Genomic DNA, 27,169 nt, shown 5'->3' with positions numbered 1-27,169 from the left:
GCTCATATTCCCATACATACATATGTGCATATGACTCTCAATTCTTATCGCAAAAAATTGAACTAATGTATTTTCTCCCCGCCCTTCTCTCTTTTCTGTTTGGTTACAGATATCGTTTTCGCTTATCGAAAATAGAACAAAATTCTGTACTCGAATGCTGCCACCGAATTGCAGAGACCGCAAAGAACAAAGCAACTGCAAAGGCAACGCGAATGGAAATGGAAGGTGCTCTAAAACAACGCTCCAGATGCACTCACACTCAAACTCCGATTCACATTCGCATTCGCATTCACTGAAGAGAAACTGACCAAAAGGCGAACAACCGTCGAACGAGAACGAGAGAAGCAGAAGCGGTAGCTACAGAATAGAAGACACGAACCGATGTGATACTTGGAACTACAAAGAACTAAATTGCATTGCGTCAAACGATATATATATTAAGCAACGTTTTGAAATCGACAAAGACTTGAGTGCTAGAAAGACTTGCCAAAAAAACACTGAAGCAGACCCTCGGAAAAAATGGAGCACCTCGATCTGGCGGGTTATCTGAATAATACACCCACAACATGGAACAGTTTGGGCAACAGTTTCGAGCAGGAAGGTAAGGAGAAGGGGCAGCGGAGCAGAGGAATGCCTGCCTTTGGGTCAGCCGTCTGTGTCTGTCTGCACTGAATGCCCTGCCATTATGGACTTTATTAATAAATTGCATAATTAAGCGGCATGAATAATGACGCAGTGGAGCAGATAAGATCAAGAGCTGCAGCTAAATGGAATCGGATGACAGACAGATGCAGTGGCAGTGGCAGTGGCAGAAGGCAGTGGCAGTGGCAGGGATAGGGCAAAGCCAAAGGCACAGGCATAGGGATAGGAACTGAGAGAGTCTGTGCCTCTTTTGTGGCAGTCTGACAGATTGTCGCTTGGTTTCTTGGTTCTTGGTTTTAGTTTTGTTGTAGGCACAGCTGGAGATGGTTCTTCCACCCATGAAGATGCGCAAATGGCAGGCACTGATGCTAAGTGGGGACTGAAACACAGAAGATGCGGCCAGACAATTAACTTATCTTTTTTCTGCATCTTTCAGATGCCATTTACTTGTCGAATTCCCGGCAAATGCTGGAGCCCATCATGGAGGAGACCAGCGAGGATGAGGAGCATGCACAAAACAGTTGGAATGGCTATCACGAGCAGCAGCAGCAGCATCGTGGCTCCACTGGCCATTGCGGTGGTGGCTTCTGGAGCTCCACAGAGTCGGAAACGGGTTCCGTAATACGCATCGAAGTGACAAAAGGTAAGCAAAATGATTACAAAAATCGTTTCGAACGGAAATAATCAATTAAATATCTTTCAGATATCGATGCAATTTCCGAAAGAGACTTTGCCTGCCCGCCCAAGCGACCCAGACGCTGCCAGGAGCCCGACCAGCCGCACAGTCTGGAGGATGGTGTGCAAATGCGACTACATCGTCGCTATGATGCCGAATCGCACAACAGTCTGGAGAGATTCCTGGCCCTGGAGGCCTGTGCCAGGGATAGCTACGGCAGTCAGGGCCAGAGGAGCAGCACGGGCAGTCGTCGGGGGGGGATCTTTGATGATTATTATTCCGACAATGATTCGTTTCACTCGCTGTCGCGCAGCTCCTCTCTGGTGCAGTTTGAATCCCTTGAGCGGCAGCTGACGTTGCAGGAACAGCACCAGAGCATGAACAGCCTGGGCAACAGTTCGCCGTCGCTCTTCAACTGCGAAATGGGAGCCAGTGCCAGTGCCAGCGACAGTAATCCCGAGAGCAGGCGGGGATCAGCCACCTCCCTGTCGCTGATGAAGCGCTACGAATCCAGCGATGGTCGCCTGCATCAGACGTATTTCGAGCTCAACAAACTGAACTTTGAAGAGCAGCAGCGGGAGCTGTTCGCGAAGAACCTCCTCCAAGCGGAAATCAAGTCGGATTCCGAGTCGAGCACCAGCTCCTCGAGCGACAGCAGCGGCCACAGCCTCCTGAGCTCCTGCCAAGGCAGCGGAGTGGCCAGTGGCAAGCAGGACGGTGGTGCCGCACGGCGTATACCACTCAATTCGGCGGAGAATCTCTCCGAGGATTCCGGCTACTGTGAGCCGAGCACATTGCGACGCGAGAAATCTAAATCCATACCAAAGAATTTCGACAAGCTGTGCGAGGAGGAGGAGGAGCTGCTGCTGGAGGAGTCTGCAACCGTCGTGCCACATTCCAAAAACTCCAATGGCGGACATGATTTGTGTCAGACGAAAATAGAGCAGACTACGACGGAGGCTACTACGCCAGCAGCAGCAGCAGCAGCAGCAATGTCTATGCCCATGCCTCTCTCTCCGTCGTCGTCTATTAATAGCAGTACGGAGAGAGCATCATCAGCATCGCCATCGCCACTGCCCTCGCCACTGGCATCGCCCAGCGGATCATCGGCAGCCTCATCGTCGTCCGCCGCCTCGTTCACTTGGCTGCGCAACAGTTTGCCCGACATACGCGAGCCGCGAGGTTCATCGTCATCGCCAACGTCCGCCACGAGTCGCCACCGCCACATCAACGCCGCCATCGATCCGTCGCCGTCGTCGTCGTCGTCTACGTCGTCCAAGTGTTTTCCAGCGGAAAACGATATACACGGCTACGTGCTGGCCAGCAGCGGAAATCCACGTTGCAGTCGGAGTAGCCGCAGCAGCAGCAGCAGCTCCTCCTCCTCCGCAGACTGCTCCCCTGTCCTTGGGGCCACCTCCCTGCCCAACGAGCTGCAGCAATTGGGGCGCCGACGAACGCGTACGCGCCACAATCGTCCCGCGCCACGCAATTGCCACAGCAACAGCAGCGGCGGCAACAGCTCCAGCGAGGACTACGACTTGGAGGAGGAAGAGCGTCGCGACGACTTCTTCCTGGACTTTTGTCAGCAGCCCAGGATTCGCAGGAGCTGCAGCTGGAACGTGGGCAAGAGGGGACTGGGAGGAGGTGCTCCATCTTCTGCTGCGGCAGCATCCACCGGTGCGGGTTACATGAACGCCAGCTATCAGAACCTTACGCTCTTGGATTACACGGATACACAGCCAGAGGTGGGAGATTTGCAGAGGAACTCCAAGAGAAGTCAACCCGCAGAAGAGCCCTTGGAACACAGCCAACCCTTGGATATGTCTGACAGGAGCAGTCAACCCTTGGAGATGTCCAATCGAAGCAGTCTATCCGGCGGGGACTACGAGCAGATCATCTGCAAGGGGAACTTCCTGTTGGATGAGCTGAGCAAAATCTACGACAAGAACGTGTCCATTCTGAATGACAGACCAGCAACAGCAGGAGCGGAGGATCAGGTGGATTGCACCCATAAATTGGAGGCAGAGGAACCGCCCCAGGTGCAGCATGTCCAACTGACGATAAGAAAGCCCCCTCCACGCCAGAAAAAAGTCAGTGGAGAGTCCCAGCCCACGACCACGACCACGCCCACGCCCAAACAGAGACCCAACCTGCCGCCCGCGGCTGTGTTGAGTTTCTCGAGTTTCGGCAAGACCTTCGATCAGGATCCCACAAATCTGCGCACCTCCTATGCGCAGTCGCTGGAGCAGTGCAATTTCGATGCCCAGGAAATGAGTCCCACAAAGGTGCCGTCGCCCAGGGCGCTGCCCAAGAGACGCTTCCAGTCCCAGGCGGCGGCGGCCAAGCAGAAGAGCCTCGTCAGCAGCACGCCCAATCTCTCTGCCTTCGACAACAGCAATGGGGAGACGGAGGATGACATCTACGTGAGCAGTGCCCACACATCGATGCACCAGCTACCGCAGTCGGCGAATCAACCCAAACCTTTGGGCATTCTACTGCCTGCGGGCTCCAGGAACTCCTTCAGCAAAGAGGTGAGCTTCTGTCCGGTGGTGAGCAAGTACTGCTGGCAGGAGCAATCCTCGGAGGAGCCACAGGAGGATCCAGGACTCGGCAGCGACACTCCCGGGCACTCTGACGACGATGATGAGCTAATGGACAATGTGGACGCCACTGTTATGCACAACACCAAAGAGAATGAGAACATAGCGGCGCGCTACAATCAAGAGCAGCAGAAAAGCGAAACGCAACCGCAAGAGAGTGTGGTAGTTGAAGTGAGTATCGAGCTGGAAGAGAGAGCAACAGCAGAAGAGCCAGCAACAGCCGAAGAGAGTTTGGCGACGATCGCCACGGCAGAGAGCGATGCCGAAGAGAGCGATGACAACAACGAAAACATCGCAAACATCGCAGCCGCTGCTGCTGCTGCTGCCGCTGCCGAAGCCGATTCGGAGCCCCGACACGAGCCCGTTTCAAATGCTGGAAACGAGACTGCATTCATTCACGAACAACGCGCCGTCGCGCAACCATCGCAATCGACACCGTTATCGACATCGACATTGGCTTCCAGCTCACCCTCGCCATCGCACTCTTTGCCATTCTCCGCCAGTCGTGATACCGCGCCCCCTCAGCGTCCCCTGAGCCTGCATCTGCCGATCCTCAGTGAACCGCCCACGAACCGCGCCCACCACATACTCTACGCCTCCCAGCAGCTGTTGCAACGCTACGACGAGGAGGAGCCGCACGAGCGCGAGGATCGCCGCCAAATGGCACCCCCCGCCAGTGGTACAGTGGAGTCCCCCACAAAACAAAAGGGTGGAAAGTCGCCGGGAAAAACAGACGACAAGCACCCGAGCTCCAAGAGTTTCCTCTCCAGATTCGCCAATGGCCTGCGCTTCTCCCTGAGGCGCAAAAAGAAGCAACAACAGCAGCAGCAGCAACTCGAACAGAAGCCTCCGCTGACAAAGGCGGCGCCCGTGAAGGCCACCAAACAACAGAGCAACGGAAAGTCGGCGGACTTTATACACATACCCCTGAAGCCGCCAAGGAGTGCATCGTCCAATGTCCAGACCTTGGACGACAGCAACGCCTCTGAGGCCAGCACCGCGAGTCTGCACAGTGGTTCGACTCTGGCCAAGACATCCACATTGCAGAAGGTGGTTACCGGCAAGCCGCCGCTGCCCAAACAGCCGCCCAGATTGACGCATGCGCCTCCGCCAACGGTGCCAGCAAGTGCTACCCATGCCTATGCCTCGGAGGCTTTGCTGAGCGCCGAGCGGGAACAGTATCGCGAGTTTGCGGACCAGTTGTCGGCGGGCATGCAAGCGGCGAGGATGCGGGACACCGAGTCGCCCTCGCGGGCCACCGTTGCCCAAAAGACGCAAATGTTCAATCAGCTGGGAGCCGGCTCCAGCGCCGGTGCCGGTGCCGGTGCCGGAATGCGCCCCACAATGGTCACTGCCGTGCCCGTGCAAGTATCCCCCGTACTGGACGATGAGGATGGATCCGGCAAAATGGGTCTGATTGAGACGAATCTGGACACCCACGAGACGGTCATCTCGGGCAAAACACGCTCCCTAATGGACATCACCTGCAATCCACTGAGCCAGCCCCACAAACGGTATCTGGTGAAGCGTCTGAATGTCACCAGTGCCGCCTACGACGTGGATGTGGATGATGATGACCTCCTCGATGGGGATGTGGTGGTCAATGGACACCATATCAAATCCTCGCCAGCTGCCGGCGGTGTACAGATTGCATCCGTGAGGAGACCGCACAAGAGCATGGAGTTTCTGTTGGATAAAGAGAATCAAAGGAATGTTTTGGTGAGTACCACAAATCCACTCCCTCTTCCACTCCCACTGGCCGGCCCTCCCTTTTTTGTGGGGGGTGTCAAACTATTTCGTATTCGGATTCGTAGTTTTTATGCCTTTTGTCTGGCATTCCAGTCAGCAGCAGCAGCAGAAGCAGCAGCAGCATTATCATCCCTTAGTGGTGTAACGCGCAGTATTTGGGGCATGCCGCTCCCATCTTTTGGTTTGGGGGGAAATCTTTTGTTTTGAAGGGGTTTATCAGCTGAAAGAAGGGTTTTGTTTTACCATCAAATAATATCTCAAATCGATAAAAACTCTGAGCTTTTATCAATACATATTTTAAAAATTTAGAATCTTATAGGAAAAATATAATATTTTTAGAAGTTACTATATTATTATTATTATTGGTCCAAGTTCTAGTCCATAATGGGAATTATTTTCATCAAATTTTGATTAGATAATTTTATATAAAAGCAAAACAAGTTCTATTCCAACTTATGTTTGATTGTTTGGTGTTTTTTTTTAATCAATTAATGGCTCAAATCGGTAAAAGTCAACAGCTTTGATTAGATAAGTATTAGTTCATATAGGAATAGGGGTATTTTTACTTTATTTATGTTCTCTCTCTTCTTTTTTCTTCCTATAAGAATATATATCTCTTGTAAAATAATTCTATCTTTATTTCAAAGCTTATGCCTAATCCCCAACTACTGCCATTCTCAAATTTGACTCCGAATTTCCATTCCTTTAAGAGCACTTCCAATTCGTTGGATGTTCCTTTCGTTTCGTTTTGCCCCCGATTACCGCTGTCACTGTGTGTTTTCCTTTCTGTTTTTCTTTGTCTCTTGTCTCTTTTTCTCTGTGAAAAGGCACGAAAAAATTATGCAAACGATGCAATCTTTCTTGGGAAGCGCGCTGCTGCTCCCAAAGTTTGTTCCCATTTCCGCTCGAACGGCGACAATGTGCGACTTTGATCTTGTCTTTCGGGGGGGGACATTATGGATGTTAATTGATTTGGTGGGCCCAACACCCCCGACGCCCCCCAAATGCTCAATGAACTGTGACAACTTTAATGCACGTACCATTTTCTTTCTTTCCGTCTTTGCGCCTTACGCTTTCTTCTGAGTCTGTGACCCCAAATGCAAGAAGGATACTCCTACCCTGTGCTCTATCATCATCAGAACTGCTATATCCATTATCCTTTCAACCCTGCGGGTGGCTCTGTCTAAGCGGCTTAGCGCTGACTGAGTTTTAAAGCGGCCAGGCCTTTACTCTCGTGATGTTATTCTTTATTTTTGATTTATTAGGCGACACATTCCATCCACACTGTGGGCCTGCCTGCCTGCCTGCCTGCCTTCCCCCTCCCTATCCTCCATAATCCTTGGGCATAAATCAATGGGTGATGTTTTTTTTCTCGCCTCTCAGCCTCAGAGTCGTCTCACATTTTCCTCAATTTTCTTGGGTGCTTGGTGCGTTTTTTATGGCTCCTACAAATTACTTGCGCGATGATGCCCCGGCGATGCTGTGCTGCTTGCCACAGAGACAATGACCACTTGACCTTAGTTTTCGTAATATGTGTGTGTGTGTGTGTGTGTGTGAATGCCCCCGAGTCGTGTCCGTGCCCCACCACGCCCTTACGCTTCTAGATGATGGCCTTTGTTTTCCGGGGCTCTCACATTTTTTCAGCCTGTTTTTCTCTCTCATTACGTTAATTGAGTCGATGGAACTGTGGAACTGTGGAACGATGGGCGTTGGGGCATTGGGGCGACGGGGCGATGGCTTTTGTTTAATAACGAGAGGAAAAAGCCCTACAGTTTTGGTCAAAAGTTTGTTGGGTTTCTTTTACTTTTGCGGATAGTCCGTGGATGGCGGATGGGCGGGAGACCCAATTAACTCGATGTTTACTTGGCACTTTTTTGCTCGACTCTGACCCATTAACATCATGGCTTAAAGAGCCAGCTGGTTTTGGCTAACATCGGCTTGGTAGGAAGGGGAGTCTGCGGATGTTGTCTTAAAATTTGTGTTTAATTATAGTTTCAATTTGAAGTTTGGCTTCGCCTTGGGAAAGATTTAAGGCAGACCTTGGCCTAGCAAGCGATCCTTTCTTCTTTCCTTTCTTGTTTTTGATGATTTTTGAATACTAAAAATTTGTCCTGAAAAGAAGAAAAAACTTCTGATTTATGAGGCCATATTAAACATATAGATAAATTTCTTTCATTTAATTATACATATATATTTTTTGTATACCTTGGAAATTTCTCAAATTTAATTATATTTTTATTTTTTTTGTTGACATAAAATTGAGAAATATATATTTTTGTGGTTTTTATGGTGGCCCCTGTCTGCTAGCTTTTTTATGTAAGATACGCATCTATGTTGAGCTTTTCGTTTATGTTTTCCACTCACGTACACAGATATTTTTGTAGAAATCGCCTGTTCGTGATTAATAAATATAATTAATAATGTCATACAATAAACAAAAAAACTTTCTGGGGCCGCAAAAGGTGTTGTAATGGACAATGTTGAAACTTTGAATAAAGAAAGAGAAGAAGAGTAAAAGTTGGAGAGAGGGTAGAGAAAATGAGACTTACATGAGTGTAGTGTGAATTTCCACATCTATTGGAACCCTAGTGTTTCCCAGAACTTTATTCGTTACGAAGGGCATTCGAAAGTCGACTACGTTGAACTTTTTTTATGTACCTCTCCCAGTTTTTTTCTGTCTGCTCTGCTCAATCGTCTGCCTTGCCTTGTAAAATAGAAACAGAAAAACTATTAAGCTGCGCCTTCTTTTTCGTTTTTCGTCTGAGCTGCTTCTCTTCTTGGTTTTCATTCGAATTCGAATACGAGTTGGTCTTGCACTTGGACTTGGACTGCCTCCTACGTCTCGCTGTCGTCGCTCCCACTTAATGCCAAAACTTTCGCCTTGATTTCCGCTCAAATCCAAAAACTATTTCAATCCCATGAAAACTGGAGATTGCTTCGAGCTCTGTCTTCTGTCTGCTCTTGCGGAAATTTGTCGCTGCTGCGCCCGACAGTTGTCATGTGAATAATAATACTACAACAAATAATTACGGGAGCCAGTACGAGAAAAAGAAAGCAGAGCCAAAGAAAAGAAATGATGATGATGGTGGTGGGCCACCCAGCATACAACAAATAAACTTTAATTAAATTTTTCATTATTTTCACATGTAATGTAAACAAATCCAATGTCTGCTCTTCCGATAAGAAACAGAGTCCCGGAGAACAGCGGATTGTTTGTGTGAGTAATCCCTCTCCTGTCTGGCCGTGTCTGTGGGAGGGAGAGGGACAGGGACAGGGGGGGATAAAGTGTGCCACTTGCTGTTGACAAAAGCTTATAGGATGGAACTCGTACAGGGTACAGGGTACAGGGTAGATTGAAGGAGCCACAGAAGTAAAAGCAATGCCATAGACATACTCGTATACACCAAAATGCTCTATAGGGTATCGCATAGTCTACATACTCGCATAGCGTAAACATTCTTACACGTTCCTTTTGGTCACTCCTCCTCCCACTCCCACTCCAGACCATATTCGGCCCCTAACTAACACAAAAAGAAAGCATAAAAGCAGGAAAAAGAGTAAACCAACAAACTACGTCTCTATTTATTTGCTTATCTTTTCTTGTACATTTTCATGTTTTGATGATAAGAAACACCGAGCGCCGATGACAGCCGGCGACATTACTAATACTAACACTAAAGTTCAAGCTAGCGGTGCTTCTTCCTCTCTCCGTCTCCGTCTCCCCCTTTACCCACTCTCCAAATTAGTTTCTAATGTGCTTTAAGCAAACGGTGCTTTCTTTCAATTGTTTTTTGTGCGTTTGGATTTGTTTTTCTCTGTGCTCCTCAAATATTTGTTGTCGGAATTCTTGATTCTCATTCAGTTTATGGCCCGCCGACGTTGTAAATCCTAAGGGAAGAGGCGAATGAGTGGGGGCCGCATGGAGGTGTGCCAAAATGTAATTAAAGAGAAGAGCAGCTTGCAGAGGAGAGTTATCCTAAGAGTTTTCTTAACAAAACTTATTGCTTGATCTACTGCAGTAGTATGCACTTGGTTCCTTAGGGTTTACTCTATTACTCCAGCTCAAAGTGCATGAATAAAAAGGTGCAGCGCATTGCCTAAGGGCACTTGCATGCACGATCTGCTGTAACACAAGCCTCACCTGCATTTGCTTAGGCCGAACCTTACACAAATAGACCTTCTTCAGAAGCATGCTCTGATTGTGATTCAGCTGTCCATTCGTCGCTCTCTTGCTGCAAATGTAGAAGGAAGCAAAAGGTGGATCATTCTAAAGAGAGTGCTGATAATTTAAAGGCATCTATGTATGAGCATGCGCCCTTAACAGAGTTCTTAGATTAGAGCTGCCAACAGAGCTGTTAACAGGTAATGTAAAAGAGCCGAATTCTGTTAGATCAGCTCGCTCTCTTCTGCTGGTGTGGTTACAACTCTCTTATGCTCCAGCGCTCTCTTTGATTTACACTCTCTGGCTGTTTCGATGTTTTTCGTGTTTTTACCTGTTTCCTTTTGGCTTATCTCTATAGATGGACTGTTTTTGAGGAACCGCCTAAACAATTTCTTTGCCATTTTTGTAGCAATTTGTGTTGCTTGAACGATTGTACATCCCCCCACCTCCTCTTCGTAGTCCCCTACTCTCTTCACAGTTGTCAAGGAAAATTGACTACAGAAAAAATACCTGGAAAATGCAACCTGCTTGCGGAAAAGTCAAATTGTGAAATATTTGGTACAAGAAATACTTTGTAACCGCTTTCTAATGGTAGTTTCAAAGTCCCAAGCGCAGTAAATTAATTAAAATACTTGGGCATTTAGCGGATTGTCGGATTGCTGGATTGTTGGATTGTCGGGGCTCTGAGATCATTGCTCAGGCATTTTTCCATTGTCCATGACGCGACTGTAATTTATTCAAATTAAAACGGAATTTTGTCTTCCATTAAAGACAGACACTCGTTTCACGAAATATTGTGTGTTATTGTGAGACTTTTCGCCCTGCAACACTGGCCTCTTGCGATATTAGATCACGCCTCTCGCAATACTTGCCGCCCTCCCACACTCACCTCTCGCAATATCGCCTGGGGCTTGCACCACTTTACAGACACTCGCCTCTCGCAATATTGCCCCTGGCGACTGCTCGGGCCAGCAGGAAATTTAATTAATTTAAAGTCCATTTTGCGGTTTGCTTGTGTTTAGTGCCGCTTGATTTTTATTTCATTTCGGATTTGCGCCACAATTTATTTTTCACACTCTTTTAATTGCGTTTTGCATTTGTTTCTCGCAGCTTGTAATTTTCCGTTTTTCTTTTGGGTTTTTCCTTCACGGGCTTCCTTGCGTAAACAGGCATTTGTTTTTCCAGAACGCAGATAAATGGGGGACGGACTAGTGGGTGGTTGTGTGAGTGGGTGGATGGGGGCTGTACTTGGTGAGGGATTAAGACAAATTGAATCAAATTAGCCTTTAATTGACTCAAATTATTGACGCCTTGTTTACAATTTAATTTGCCTAAAATTCGCCTGAAAGCGAAAGAGCCCTTTGGACATTAGAAAGTAGTTTCCATTAGGAATCGGAATTGGATAACTTTTATAGCACATCTCGGTACCATCAGCCTTGTTTAGTACTCGATTTACTGTCTGTCTATTGGGTGTGTCCGTCCGCCTGTCCGAATCTTTTGCGTCGAATGTTTGGCCTTCGCTGGGAACTTGTTTATAGGCGGCTTTCCGTTCAGAGATCACTCTAGTGGGTTCCGCCCCTCAATCTGGCGAATCTGTTTTGGATATACGTGAAATGAGGCACTTTATCTATTGCTTTTGGCCATTTCGATGCGATGAGACTAAGCAGATTTTTGTGGTCATCTATAAACACCGCATTCGTGGCACAGTATATCTTTGGGATACATTTTGTGGCTTATTCACACATGCTTTCCCCTTGAATAAATCTCTTAAACTCCAAGAAAATATGCAAATATTATGACTTTGCTTATTTGTTAATTTAATATCACTTAACGCCTACAAATCGCCATTTAGCCTGGCTTTTATCTGGTCACATGCGTACCCCCTTTGTGGAAAACTTGACTCATCAGAAAAGAAAACAGATTCCGATTCAGAATTATATAAAGCAAATCCCCCGCCGATTGTCTGTTGTTTGCGCTTTTTCCTTTCATCGTTTTTTTACGACGGATTTCAAAAGCAATTTTTACACCTAGTAGCCAGTGCAATTTTTCACAAGCCGTTAATTATTCGGACGAGTACGAGTACGAGCACAGAGTATTTTTGTAGCATTTGCAAAATGTTTTTGTGGGCAAAATGAACTTGCGATATTCATTCCAAAAATAAACGAACCAAAAACACCCGAAAAACCAACCAAAAACATACAAAAATCCGAAAATATATTGGAATTTAAGCACACGAGTTTCGAGTTTTTGTTTATAGGAATTTTTGGATATTTCGGATATTTTGGATATTTATTCGCCAAGTGGATAGCGCTGGCCGCACCCTAATCTTCGGCGTCGATTCTGATTCTTTTTTTCTATTTTTGATGTGGAAATTGCTGCGTGGCCAGCCAGCCAGCCAGCCAGCCAGCTGTGTTTTTCGTATAATTTAAAGACAGATGCAGATACACACAGCGAACATATAGAAGATACTCATAGAATATGATTCAGACTCCCCTTCTGCTGCTGCTGCTGCTGCTGCTGAATGCTGACTAATTTATTCATGGGAGACAACAATGGCAGCCCCAAAGTCCAATTACTGTCATGATTATGTGACACGAGTGGGGTTCTACTATAATTTCCAATCGCCCACGGTCCGTCGTCTGCACTTGCTTTTCCCACTTATTATTTCCACAGACTGCATTTAGAAAACCAATCAAATGTGTGGCATTAATTTGAGTTCTAAATTAAATTTCCATCCATGAAATATGATTTCCATCAGAAACCACTGAAACCCTTCCTTTTTGAGTGCCTTTCAAGGCTTAGCCTTACATAAACCCATCATCCGCCGCATGCGGAAGTTCCTCGCAAAAGATGAGGGAAAAACGAAAAGAGAAAAGAGCGAAAAAACTAGGGGAAATCTCGAGCAAGAGGTTAAAGGACTTTATTATGTCGCGAACTGTAGCGTGCGGGTGGGTGCCTCCTCCTAGTCGTTGGTTGCACTGAGCCTCCTCTGCTGAAGCTGGTGCCCTTAAAAGGCAACTGCCTGGAAGCTGAATGAAAGCTGAAGTGGTGGCCAAAAGGAGCGACGACGACGACGAGCCACAATAGAGAGAGACAGTCGCCGGAGACTGTCGTTGGCTGTTGGATGTGTGCTTAATTTGGCCTGCTGACTGCTGCCTGCTTCCTAGCCTCCAATGTTGGTGAACTTTTAAACCGTTTAAATGCAGGCTTAGACGGGGCTGAAAGACTTGAAAAATTGCGAATGAATGGCATGAAAGGAGATGGTGCTTTTATGAGTATAACAGTTTTTATGATGGTAAAACAGTATGGAGAAAGGTTTCATCTGTCAGGTGGGATTTTAGATTGTATAACAGTTTTATTAAAACAGTATAACACTTCGTGGAATAGTTTCACCTGTCATCTACCAATTTTTGGCGCTTACCAGTTTGACAACGGTATAACAGTTTGTATAATAGTATAACAGAATAGTGTATAGCACTATATCAAGCCATGAAGCAGACTGAAACATGGTATATAGATTTTAATTGCTCTAGTGGGCAATTAATAGTTTTTATCATTTTTATAACACATTAAATGAGCTTGTACCAGCTGGCATACAATCTACAGTCGTATATAACAGTTAGATATGACACTAATTTTGTATAGCAGTCAATGTCAAACTAATTATCCCAAAGATAAGGTGCACGACATAGTCTATAAATGAGTTTATAACAGAATAGAACCCAACTATATGATTCATTAGATACAGTTTCGGAAGATACAATTCTCTGTAAAGATCTACAGTTCTCTTCAAACAGAAGGGAGAAGTTTTCAGAAGAAAGATAAATCTCTAAAGACATCATTAAGCAGAAGAGAACAGACCCCTTTAAGAGTATTTCCACCGATCCTAAAGTGTTCTCTTGCCACCTACATGAAATGAAAGAACCGTTTCATAACAGTTTCAATTTGTGGGTCACATACGCCTAGGCAGGCAATCCAAAAGTAGTACAAGCACTACCCACATGCCAAGACACCTTCCAGACTGCGAATTTTCGTACGAATTTGTGTGATTACCGCAGAACAGAACCAGACCTCAACTATCAGTGGAAGCAAACAGAAGAGAACTGAGCAGAGAACCGATAGAGGGGACATTCGACATTCTATTCCATGCAAATACCTTAAAGATATGAGTGTGAGTGTGGGGGGCGTCCTATGGCAATGGCCCGCAAATTAAGTTAACGATTTTCATGGCAAACCCAAATGCTAATTGGAAAATGAACAGACAACCAGAGAGCCAGAGAATCCGAGAACCGAAAACAGAACCACAGATACGTACCCAGAAGAAGAGGAGAGTGTCAGCTGTCGTTCTGGTTTCCTCTGTTTCTCCCGTACAATACGATAATGCACACCTGCCTCGGTGCTCGGAGAAAACAGAGATAGACAGAGAGAGAGAGAGAGAACACCCCCAAAGCAGAACCGGCAAACAAATAAAGCGCACTTCCTTTTTCCGCTCAGTATACACTGAGTATACATACCTCTCCCCTTTCCCCCTTTTCCTGTGCTCTTGGTTGCATTCCAAAAATAGTTTCCCCGTTTTGGCATTTTCAAATAAATCACATTTTAATGTGCGCCACACATCTTTCACTCTCGAAAGATGCCCGTTCTCTCTCGGTCTCTCTGACGTATGTAGATGCCAGCAGCAACATTCTCGTTTTACCTTCAACATGTGCCACATGCCACATGGAGGAAAGAAATAGAGACGGGAGGGAGGTCTGGTCTGAGGTTTTGGGAATTGTGTACCGGTTATGTAAAATGCATTATACATATGCGGGAGAATAGTTTGGGGCTGAAGTATTCGCCTGGAATTCTGTGTGGAGGATTTCCACTTTTGCCATTTGAATGCCTGCTCTTTTCATTTCCCTGGAAAACGGCTGAAGGACATACCAAAAGTGGGTTGTCCTCGGGATGGAGGTAGAGTACACAGAGAGGTATTCAGGGCATTATAAATGTTTAGGAGGGGATCGCTGATGCACTCTAAATCTCAAGTTTCATTAAAAGGTGTGATCTCTCGTGGAATCAGGCATCTTTCAACACCTTTTGTAAATGAAAAATAGGGGTTTTTTATGACTTAAGTGATGGGAGAGTAAATATAAAAGTTCTCACACGGATAGCAGATTTCGTTAGGCGTATTTTTAGGGTATTCTTTGTAGAAGAACACGCACATGTTCGTTCTGTCGAAATGGAGTCCTTTCACTTATGAGAAATTTGTATATGGAACCCCCGAATGTTTGTGCCCTTGTGGTAAATGGGCATCCACTGCATTCTAGTTCTGTTTCATTTGTGGAAAGAGCATTCCCCTTGCCACATGCCACATGGTCCACGAGTATAGTGCTCCCAAACATTTCATTTATACAAATTTCCTTAGGGTCTGCTGTGTTTTTGTGTTTTCTGTCGAGGGACACATGCAAATGAGACCCAAAACAGAGAGAGAACTGAATGCCGAAAGCATTATCGCATCCATCCAGAGAGGAAGCAGGCCACACCGCCCCTCCCCCTCCTCCGCTGACATTCCAAAACAATTAAGAAAAAGGTCAGGGCCGTGTATGTAGAATGCGCTGGAGTTCAACGGCGGACGACAGCTGATTCATCAGTGAATTATACGAATACGATTGTATAGTGTGTATCGCATTGTTCCACTCGGATGGATTGTGCGTAGAGATAGCGCTGGGCCCTCCCTGGGGATCCCTCATTAGTCGAACGCTCCTCGATTCAGGCAGGCGTGAAATGCGTTTGATAAATGCTTGGCACGTGTGTTCTTTGGGAGGGAAAAGCCTATTACATTTACAGTTCTCCAAGTGGCAGAACCTTATAATTTTCCAAAGTGAAGAGCACTACTTGAGTTTGGAGTTCTATCCCGTATTTGGGGCCTCAACATTGTATTTGTTTTTGTGGCTTGTCATCGAGCAAATCTGGGGAGAGCCTCTCGGTGCCACTTCACACGACAACGCCTCCAGACATCCCCATTTTGCTGCCAGTCTGTCTGATTGCCTTTTTTGCCCATGCCTCATGCCCCATGCCCATAATTACCTGACATGTTTGCCTAATTGCAACTGCCACAGCAGCAGCAACAGGAAGCGGCGCAAACACTTTAGAAAGAGAGAGATAGAGAGAGAGAACACCGTAGTAGAGACACAGAACTGCAATATTCCGTAGCCCATAAACATAATTATGCAAGAGACTTGCATACCATAGTTTTTCCCCAACCGAAACCCGTTCTAAAACGATTTTCATATCCGCTTTTCCCGCCCTACGGCTTCATTTTTGGCAAAGAGGTGCCCCTCGAGGGTTACTTCCATGGAAACAGAGGGGGGCACTAGGCAACAGTTGCCACTCCTCCGCTGTGGCAGTGTCAATCCATCAACAACAGAAAGCGGAGGAGTCACTGACCCCCGGCTGGAGGGTGACCACAACGGCAGTGGCACTGGCACCCTGGCTCCAGGGGCAGGTGTTCGCTTCCTTCCATTCCACCATTCCGCCGAATGAATGAATATGAACGGAACGCAGTGAGGCACAAAGTTTATGCTTGCAGCAAAACAAATTGCTGTGCCAGAAGAAGGGTTGACCAGGGTTAGGGTTCACCAGGGGCCACGAAATGGGGGTTGCAAAAAGGGACTGCCACGCGAGCTATGGGCTTATCAACCTGTATTTCATCTACAGGTAAATAAATAACTTACCCTCCAGCTAGGGCTCTGGGGATACTACCACTAACAACGGAACGATCCAAGTGGAAAATGTTTGAGTTCCGTGATTTATACGGAATTTTAGGAGAGTTTCCTCAGAGATTGAAAATGTTCTTCCATTGATTCCTAGAATTATAGAAATTCAGTTATTTAAAAGAATACTTAGGAAAAGAATAAATAAAGAGGAATACCCTATATTTAGAACCGTTTAATTGATTCCAAGAACAATAATAATTTAACCATAAAGAACACCATTTAAATAACTTATGATCTATTTTAAGAATACAAATTCATATTCTATGAAGATTATAGATTAAAGCTCATTCCAAGAAGTCTATAAAACTTATTTCAATATACTTTACTTAAAGATTAAATATTTATTCAACCAAATCATTCCAAGAACACTCAACTCTTGCTATTTTTTAATTAAAAATCAGAACTCACAAGGTCTGCCATAGTTTCTACATAGAACCTACATATATGCACTCGAGTGTCTCCTCTATCGGTACGATCATTGCACAGAGCGACCTCCAGAGTTACGATTTCTATAGTCTATGCTCCACATTCGTACACGTAGAGAGACATTCGTACAGAGATTGACCCAATGGCTTATCAAAGCTGATTCATTCAATTGCTTGATATATATATCCGCTCTACTATTCTGTATTCTGTATTCTGTTTGGTTTTCTGTATAGTTTTTTTGTGGCTCAAATTATGGTAATCGGACAGCCGGAACGAAATGGTTTATATATCCATCAAAATGTTCAAGGTCATTTATAAATTATACTCGTATCAGAGGTCTCTCTCCTTGTCCCTTTCTCTATTGTGGTCTCTGAGTGATTGATGGCATCTTTCAATCACTGGATCACGAATAATCATAGAAAAATTGTGTGTTTTGTGCAAACAAAAAGCAGCTCTCGAGGCAAATTATTGCATATTTATTTATAAAACTCAGACCGAGCGATTGGCAAACCTTCTGCTGACTTTGACAGAACTACTGCGATCGTATATGTATATATGTATGTGGTATATATAGTACGTATATATCACTGGTGGAATGAACACATGAGAGATAACCCAGACGGAGACGATTCAGCTGTGAAACTCGATTTCTGTTGACTTTGTGCAATTTGTGTGTGTGTTTTGGGGTTTGTGTTGATATTTTTATTGTAATAGAACTCGTTTGTTGTTTATTTATTGAAATTCCAGTCGCGACTTTTGGCGTTATGTGATACCCATTGAGTCAGAGACTAAGGCTTACGCTTACGCAATGACTCGATCGTCTAGGGGTAGGCAAAGATGATCAAGAGAGGCTTATAAGCGAGGGTTTCTTAGAGAACAAGTTGTAAATATACATAAGTATAGAACGATGGAACTGAATAGAAAATGATATGGGAATGGTTTATTTCTTATTCTTTGGTTATTTGAGAGGAACAATTGAATATTATATATTCAAGTTTCCAAAGCAAACTGCATTCCAAATACGAGTATTTGCATTTTTTCTCCTATAATATCGAACGGAAAATTCCAGAATTACAGACAAAATCGTGTATTCTATGCTCTTAAAAGTTTCTTTGGATATTCTCATATTTAAAGGAACTTACCTTCCCAAGGAAGAATACTAATTTCTTAACTCCCTAGATCTTCTTCTACTTAAGAATTCCTTAACCCAATATTTGTTTTTTCCCCTACCATTTCTTATTCAAACCTCTCGAGATCTCGAGATCTTCTGGCGAAAACAATTCCCCAAGCAACCCTCGTTTCATAAGCGGGCATTGAGGCACAACACTCGAATCGCCTTAACGCTGCTTGGGATGATGTCAGCAATTAGGCTTGATTAACGCCCCAGCCACTACCACAGACCCCATGGACCTAGAGCTTAAGGCAATTAATTCCAATTGCCAAATGCCCCATTGAGAATTATGTAAAGACGCACTTTTCCTCTCTAGCGCGCCACCTTTTCCCTTGTCAGTCACTGAGTCAGCAATTGGTGACATAGTTTTTCCTTTTTCCTCCTCCTTTGGGCGAATGGCGAAAATGTTAAGGTGCTACGAACTCCCACTGACCGAGTGGCCCCAAGAGAGACAGAGAGATAGAGAGATCTTGTCGTTTATCTGCTGTCTGCCGCATGCCACAAATTGTTTCCCTGTTGAAAAAGTTAATTGTGCAGCAGTTTTCATTTCACTTGGCCCATTGCCCACAAAACAAAGAGCAGCAGCAGCACAAGGCAATGCAGATACTTGTGTATTGCTTATTTCATTTAAATACAATTTCAGTTTCGATTTGGATTCCCAATTTTCTCTGCGTCACGTACAATGCGTCTTCTGTGGGTCATGTGGGGCGTGTGGCGGCGCCTTCAGATTCATATTATGTTCAATTTCAATTTGGTTATTTAAGTATAGAGCTCCCCTGATAACTGAACGTACCTCAAAACCAAAGCCCCAGGAGAATCGACACAGAAACACGCGCCTTTTGTCGTAGGTTTTTTTTTGTGGATTGCGTGAAAGCGGAGTCAATTACTTAACAATGAGAGACACTCGGGAAAATAAGGCTTGCAATCAGAGAAGATGTTCTGGGAATTGCAAAGAAACTTGGAAATTTATTACGAATGGAGTAAAAAGTCTAAAGAAACCCATCTTAAGTAACGAATACGTTGAACATATCCATTTTGTTGCGATTTCTTCAACTGAGAGTCTTTTTCTGCTCAATTTGAGATCGCAAAATCATAAATAACCCTTTGGAAATTCTGATCTCTGACAGTTCTAGTCTTATTTCAAAGAAAATGCTAATGGAAGAAGAATATTTGCTACAAATTAAAAAAAGAAACTGAGTTTTAAGATTTTGAATATTTTCTAATACTTTTAAGAGCTATATTCTTTGTCTTTCCTCGAATGAAGAATGTTTTTAGGATTATTCCTAGATGAATCTTTATAAACTTCCCTCAGTTTCAAGCAAATCCCCTCCCAAATTCCTTTCCCCAATTTCCCCAACGAAATTTCAGCTTCAATCACACTTTAATTCCAATTTAATTTGTAAGATTTTTGCACGCACTCTCAAACGCCTCCGCCCCTATTATTTTCTGTAGATTGTTTTTGCGTGGGGGGCTTGAGGCTTGCCTCACGTGCACTTTTCAAGCAGTGCAGGCAGTTCTTCAAAGAGACAGCCAGCGACAGAGAAATACGCTGGAAAGAAAGCCATAAAAGGTCGCCACAGTAGAGCTTGAGTGTGCGATATTCGATATATTACGAATACGAATACGAGTGGCTGCCATGTGCCATTTATCATCAAAGCTCCGTCATTCATGGGGCCACGATATATTCACGTACACTCGTAGAAAGAATTGCAAACAGAGAATCAGAGAAAAGGGGAGGAATGTGTGCGAGAGTTCAGTGACCCAACAAGTGAAAGAATCTCTGGCAATCGTTTTGTACGCGTAATGTAAAACAGAAGAGACCCACAGCAGCTACAGGAATACCCATATTGCCTCACATTTTTCATAGATGAGATCAGAGGCGACTCTTCATTGAAATTAGGTGTAGAGGGGACAGAGGGGACAGAGGGAGGTGGTGTAGCAGTAGCTGTAGCGGATGGCACATTAATAATAATTACATGACGAGCGGCCGCTTGACATCTGTTTGAAGTTTTTATGCTGGCCAGCAGTGCCGTCCCCGAGCACTAATTCCAGGGAGAACGATCGTTCTCCTCGCGCCACAGAAATGCTGATGGAGTTATTACAATGGTTCTATAAATAGAGAAAAGATCACATTCAGAACCCAGAACGGAGGCCAGATCCGATCGGAGGCACGCAACCAGCAGCAGCAGCAGCAGCAGCTGGTGACGGTGGCGGCAGAAACTTTTGTTTTCATTTGTGGGGGTGACCGAATTATTGCGGAGTTGGCGACGGAGAGAGGTATTCCCTCTTTGTTGACACAGGGATGTGGCTTTCGAGGGGGCTGTAGAGAGAGAGAGAGAGAGCGAGCAGAGCTTGGACGGGTATAAATTGGATAGAATTTAAGAGATCCAAGAGTACAGAGATGGAGAGGAATTTGTGGGAGAGGAATAACAAATAGATCTGCAGTAACAATTTATACCTTTTACTGCAATAGGATAATATTATTTCGATCAGAAGTTTACCCCTTCTACTGCTTATAATTGGAGAAAATCGGAAAGGGATTAACAGATCATATAGCTTCTACGGAAACTTCGGAAAATGTTTAATTTATGAGGATATGATCATTATTCTTAGTTGTAAAAGTGCTGAAACATATTTTAGCTATATTTTACCAGGATCCTAAAATTTATATATTTCTCATAGCAAAACTCGGGCTTAAAGAAACTTTTGGTAGTCGAATCTTCTCCGTTTCAATAAAACATTACAAGTTGTTTTACAGTAGGTATGAGAATAGGTATAGCATAATAATGGACATACTTTCTAGGGTATTCCTAACTTCGCTCCCCAAAATATACCCCCTCCTTGCTTGCTTTTTTCTCGCTCTTGAAGCAATTGAAGATTTGTTTGCTTGATGGGTGGGAAGGGTAGGGCGTGGCGTCCATTGTCCAGGGGAGTCCACTTCTTAACCCACTCCTAAACCGCGTCTTAGCCCCCTCCTACCCCCACAGGGCGTCTTGTCATTTGCCAATTGGCATTTTATGTGGACGAGTACTTTGTGTATTTTCTTGTAAATTGATATTTCCGCCGCCGCCGCCGCTGCTGCTGGTGGTTCGGCTTCTGGGTGCAGCAGCAGCATTTTCCTATTCCATTTCCCTTGCTGCGAGCCATAAAAATACTTGCAACGCATTTGAGAAGCAATTTAACTAATTTGTTCCACTTTTTACCCCTTTTATCTTTTTTCATTGCAGGTATGTATCCCCATCGGCACTTAAATCCGTTTCGTATACCGTATATCGTATTTCAAACCAACGAAAAAAGACACAAAAAATACTTTGTATCGTAAGTAAATCAAATTAACTTCGCATGGGCGACAGTCGCCGGGCACTTTCTGGCTTTCAAGTGTGGCTTTTATTTTATTTCATTGTATTTTCAAGGCAATTAATTAATTAAATTTGTGTTAAGTGGCAGCGGAAAACCAACCGAAAAGACAACAATTTGTGGCTCATAAAATGAAAGGCAGCAAGGGGTTAAGTGCCCCTCTTTTTTGAGAACTTTTCTTCGGAGAAGGAGCATGGAACGTGCTTAATTGGAAGTTCAATGGATTTTAACGCTCCTTCCCCTCCTCCGCTTCGTTGTTGAAAGTGCAGCAGCTGCCACACCATTTGCATGCCACTTGGAAATACAAAAGACCGAACCGACCTTCTTCCTACGAGATTTTGGCAGCAACAAACGTCATTATTTTTAGTGGAATTATTAGCCAACTGGCGACAATGTCTCGCCGCATGACAGCCGCGCGCCCCAGAGAAAGTCTAGACAAAGGCCAAGCCATCGCCCATTCCAGAGCCCTTGACTTCCATATGGAAGATGGTCTCATGGTCTCTTGGTCCCATGGTCTCTCACTCCCTGTGGCTAATGTAATTCTTTCAGTCGCGACTGTATAACGATTACATGCCATGGAAGAAGATACAAAATACATATACGGATGGCACTCGTAGACATAGATACTCGTATCTAAATGACCCTTGGTCGTCTGGCTGTGAAATTAATCGTTTGGAAAACAAAGTTGAAGCTAGCTTGAATAACTCTTTGGTAAATGAATTGTTAGCTCGCTAAATCAATCCGATTGAAAGATTAATGATTGGGTAGAAAGAATCTTAAAGATGGATTGATCTTTGAGCAGAAAAATGGTAGTGTTCTTTGGATTAGCGCCAGATTAGATGGGGATTATCAAGATCTACATGAAGGAGATTTGTGTGCAGATGGAGGAGGATTTGCAAAGGGTCTATGTTTATCCTTTGGCTTCTAATGTTTCAGGTTATGTAAATAAACTTAGTCGGGGTGCCTATTGATCCTTGGATCATAGCGTACCTGTCTTGGGATAACCTTTAGGCTAGCTCTTAGATCAGGGTACTTTAAAGTCTGAAGATATTCGAGATGTTTTGGGGATCTATAGCATTTGGATGTAAGCAATCCCTGGAACATCTTAAAGATTGACTGTCCACAGATGTTTAGCTGTTTCGTTGGTCAAAAATAACACTTTTAGGTACATATCTTTCAGATCTTGAGAAGTTGTAAGGATCTAAAGGGTTGATTTCGTTGAATTAAGAATTTTGTATATCTTTTTTCTTCTAAATATTTAGCCATAAGACCTGTTGTCAGATCTAGAATACTATTCATACAGATTGAGATTCTTATCCACTTTATAGAATTTTATATTGTTAATCATCTGGTTTTGTCGCTGCTCTTGAATATTTCTCCCGATTTTGAGATTTTGCGAACTTCTAGAAACCAAAAACATTTGGATAAATACATATAATCGTATCCCTTTGATCGATAGCATTCCATATCATTCTTCACTACATTTTAGAATTTCTAGACCCTCTTCTCGAGAGGAGTTTCCTGTGACCTTAAAAACCCGGATAAACCCATCCTATATCTACTTATTTCTGAGATTCTGTATGTCTCTAGTTCTTGTATAACCTTTTCCTTTTAATATTGATTCGCCCCCCTCCGCCTATTCTCTGCTCATTGTCCCCCCTTCGTGTCATCAGTGAAGTATCCGTGGAAATGGAAATTACATTCAGATTCAGACTTTCAGCACAAAGTGGGACGAAAGGCACTGGCAGAGTGCTGCAAATTGTTCAGAGTATTGATTTAAGGGAGAATGCAATGGCATTCCCATCGAAGTATTTATACAATATGCATGGCCAGGTGTCAAAACCAGACGGATGTCCCAGGACAAGGAGGCCCAAGGCCCAAGGAGGAGTAGAAGGAGGATTGCATTGTGGATTGTTCGGGTTGTGCATTTTATGGAGGTAGCTGCCTGCCTGTCATATGGTAACACGACCTTATAAAGGCGGTAACAGAACAGAACAGAGCAGGCAGAACACGTGTGTGGATTAGGGGAAAGGCCAGAAATTAAAAAGCAATCAAGGAAATACCCAAATGACACTGCCCCATCATCGGAACCTTGCCTCCTACCTCCTACCTGTGGTGTGGGTGGGTCACAGGTCAAGCGAGCGAGCACCAGGCAGGATAATCCCCTACCTGCGGCAGAATATAAACCATTGCGAAAGGAGCATCCATCATCAGTTGCACAGCAATCAGCAAAGCTACAACACCTCGAAAAATCACTCGAATCAGCAACAGCCATGGCCACCACCTACATTTCCACGCAATTCCTGAGCCTCAACGAGAAGTCACCGACCTCCACGACGACCTTTACCCTGGATGCTGCCCACTTTGGCCAGCGGGATCTGAACCTCTTCATCGAGAGCCTGGAGACCATCTCCCGCCTGGAGAAGGAGCGACATGAGCGCCGCCAGCGGAGGCGCCAGCTGAAGCTGCAGCAGGCACGCATCGCCGAGCTGGAGGACGAGCGGTGTGTGAGTCCCACGCCCAGCACGGAGGAGGCCGTCGATGAGCCACTAATGTACATGGAGGCCAAGTGCATACCCTATGCGGTGTCCGAGGCAGTGCCCACGGCCCACAAAGGCAGCCACCTGAACCCCGACTATTACTCCTGCGACGATGAGGCGTACGGCAGTGCTGCCCATTCGCCAAGGAGCAGTGTGACCTACTGCTCCTGCGGAGGACTCTCCAGCATCAACTCCGGATCCTCAGAGTCTGGCATCTACGGCGCCGTCTCCTCGTCGCCGCCGCCGCTGCGTCCACGCTCCCAGGTGATCACACAGCCCAATCACCGATCCACTCGCTCCCGCATCATCAGCATGGTCCTCAAGCGGGAATACGTGAAGGCCCCATCCGCCGAGGACCTAGAGCAGAAGGAGCGCTGCGATCGGCTGCTCAATGAAACCATCCAGCACCAGTACACCCAGCTGTCCAGCAAGTCCCGACGTGCCATTGCCTGCAACGAGGGCTCCGCCGAGGAGCGCTTCCTGGACAAGGCACTGCGCTACCTGACCTTGTGATTGTGATTTTGGTATCAGAAATCAGCTCTATGCCCATAGTTTTTCATACCCCTAGCCTAAGCCTTAGATTTTGTTTGTAAAACATTTAAATAATTACCAATTGAGAAAAGAATTTCACTTGAAAAGGGGTTTTTAATGGAACTTTGCGAGATTTTCTATTCCTGAAGATGGTTTGAAGTTTGAACTTAAAGAAATTCAATTGAAAAAGTACAAATGGACAAAAAATTCAGATGATTCAAGATCATGGGAGTTTAGCGACTCCAAATCCCAATTTGTGGGATCAACATCCTCCTATTTAAGACACATACGGAATTGATTATACAGTACGTTGCAGTTGAATATGTATTTGATTCTTTATATATAAAGCAAGTTAACCTAGGACGAACCATCATTTGCATAAATTAAAGCGAACGGGCAAGTCCGCGCCAATACATACGCTACTCCCTCATGCTGGACGCGGTTCCATTCACATACACGCCGAAAGTATGGGATTAGCCACAGCCACTGGCGTAAAAAAGCACAGACCTACCTCTGGTGACAATCTTTGTGCCACGCATCGCCATCGTTGTCCCTGTCGTAGGTCGAAAATGTCTGATTCTTGGCAAGAACTAAGGAATCCCCCGCAGTTCCAGTGTAGGTACCCAACTTGGATATCCGATATGCCTCGATTTCGCTCTCGATAAGGAACCCCATGAAAGCCTCGAGGTATACGTACAGCTCTTGGCGCTGTGACTTTGTGATGGCATTCAGCTTATCCAATCCGATGAAGAAGTCGCCTGTGACATCTCCGAATCCCCTCTTATACTCTTCGCTGTAGATCTTGTAGATCTTCGCTTGTTCGACGAGCGATCATAGTCCAGCCAGGACCCGCGATCTTTGTATCGCAGAGAACTTGAAAGGGTACCAGGTCCGGTAGGATTACAGTATATGCACCATGGGCCCTGGGATCAGAAGGACATCTGCTTACGACACTCTGAATTACTCACATTTAATTTCTAATAATTTTAATCCTTTGAACGTTCATACTAAGGGAAGTTTAAACAACTGTATTGAAGAGAGAGATTAGACAGATTGCAGCCACGCTCTTCCATCGGAGATGCTAGGAATTTATAAAATAAACGAGATTCTCATTTGGTTGTTTTTACAACCGAGGCTTGCTCTAGCTCTTGTAGTCTCTGAGAACAGACGTGGCTATACCGACTCGACTATTGATGTTGATCGAGAATATGGATACTTTATGGAGTCGGAAACGCTTCCTTCGGGGTGTTACGTCCACCATACCCCTAGGGTTCGAGTAGTTACCGAGCACCTGTTTGTTTTGCCATAAAGTGGAGACAAAAGCCACGCTTTCCCATTCGAAATATTCACAATTTGTATCGTATATTTGAGTGCAGCAATCGAGAACAAATGGATCTCGTTAGCCTCTCTTCCATTCTGACTGGTGCGGGCACAATTCTACTCAGAACTCAATCGATTACTAGTGTAAATCCCATTGTAAATCTTTCATTGCATCAACAGTGCCTTCCGTTCCGTCTGTACGGGCACATCTATCCCCATTAATTCTGTAGCTGCCTGCCCCTCTGCCGCCCTGCCGTTGTGTCTTTCTGTTTCCCGTACTTGTTGGGCGGCGACGACCCAGTGACATGATTGTCTCCCATCATGTGGACCCCATCCGTCTGGGAGATAATCTGCCCTGTCGTTGATGTTCCAGGGGATTCCCTGGCCCCCGCTCTGAGCTCTGAGCGCCCCTCCCCTCCTGTTTAGTCCAAGTGTTTTTCCATCTTGTGTCTAAAAATAGATAGACCAAGTGGCGCATCTTCCTCCTACCTCCTACCCCCAGCCTGCCTTGCCCTCTCCAGCCAGCACAGTGGCTGCCACTGCCTGTTGCTCCTTTGTTTTGGCTTTCAGCACAGGGTGTAGGCAGCCGTCGAACAGGGCGTCCCGCCTGCTGGCTGCATCCTGTGGTGCCATAAAAGCAGAGGGGCAGAAGAGAGCTTTCTCAGTTCTGGAGGACAGGACGGACATGCGCATAAAAAGCTGCCATAAACTTGCGCTGCTGCTGGTGCTGCTGCTGCTGCCGTGGCGTGTAGCGCTTCCTGGTTGCAGCAACGATTGGACGCCCGCCGCAGTATCTATCACAAGTCCAAAAGCGAAGCATACTTTCGTGCGCCGGAAATGGGCAACGGCACGTCGTAGTCTGCCTCCTGCGTTCCGCTGTGCTGCGCTTCTCGAGCGCGTGTGTGTGTCGCGAGTGTGTGTGTGTGTGTGTGTGTGTGGCAGTACCAGCAGCAGTGCTTTTGTTGCTGTTGGTGTAGCATGTCGCGCGCCATGTTTGCTCAAGTAAAAGCCAAATTTGATTAATTAATTTTCGCAGCTCAAAAGAAAATGTGTGGAAAATCGTAGAAAGAAGAAGAGGATGAAGCCCTAGAAAATTTGTGTGTCCCTTCGTCGTTCAGGGGTGCTCACTCCTCCTCTTCCTCTTCCACTTCTGCCGTACGCCCCCTGCTCCCCTGCTGTTACCCCTCTCTCTCACTTCTTTTTTTTACAATCAAAATCCGAATTGATGCGCGCGCTGTGC

The 27,169-nt window shown here is 45.4% G+C and overlaps 2 protein-coding genes and 1 long non-coding RNA gene across 10 annotated transcripts in view; 2 read left to right on the top strand and 1 right to left on the bottom strand.

The window, feature by feature from the left end:
• LOC108161349 (mucin-17) overlaps window positions 1-27,169 on the top strand; it is a 57,587-nt gene that overhangs the window by 18,649 nt on the left and 11,769 nt on the right. For 6 of the 8 annotated variants that reach the window (XM_033393273.1, XM_017295588.2, XM_017295587.2 and 3 more), the window contains exons 2-4: window positions 110-601; window positions 1,079-1,285; window positions 1,346-5,637. In XM_033393273.1, the coding sequence (XP_033249164.1) occupies window positions 520-601; window positions 1,079-1,285; window positions 1,346-5,637 (4,581 nt within the window). In that variant the 5' untranslated portion in view covers window positions 110-519. Of the gene's footprint in view, window positions 1-109; window positions 602-971; window positions 1,015-1,078; window positions 1,286-1,345; window positions 5,638-26,745; window positions 26,932-27,169 lie in introns of those variants that run through there. The other 2 variants (XM_017295589.2, XM_017295590.2) reach the window with 2 other exon arrangements.
• Window positions 7,920-11,649, bottom strand: LOC117188830. The gene is made up of 4 exons (XR_004472877.1): window positions 10,719-11,649; window positions 9,809-9,899; window positions 8,217-8,371; window positions 7,920-8,058 (listed from the first exon to the last, which is right to left on the bottom strand). It is a non-coding gene; the product is annotated as an uncharacterized LOC117188830 (long non-coding RNA).
• LOC108161367 lies at window positions 23,724-24,969 on the top strand. Its single transcript, XM_017295611.2, has one exon. It carries the CDS (start codon window positions 23,812-23,814, stop codon window positions 24,589-24,591), a length of 780 nt encoding a protein of 259 aa, XP_017151100.1. The 5' UTR covers window positions 23,724-23,811; the 3' UTR covers window positions 24,592-24,969.

The sequence above is a fragment of the Drosophila miranda genome, chromosome 4 (assembly GCF_003369915.1).
Source record: "Drosophila miranda strain MSH22 chromosome 4, D.miranda_PacBio2.1, whole genome shotgun sequence".
Taxonomy (NCBI): Eukaryota; Metazoa; Arthropoda; class Insecta; order Diptera; family Drosophilidae; genus Drosophila; species Drosophila miranda.
This window is presented reverse-complemented; position numbering and strand designations above follow the sequence as displayed.

Coding starts and splice junctions, on each gene's coding strand:
- LOC108161367 (XM_017295611.2), top strand. CDS start 23,812: ATGGCCACCACCTACATTTCCACGCAATTCCTGAGCCTCAACGAGAAG.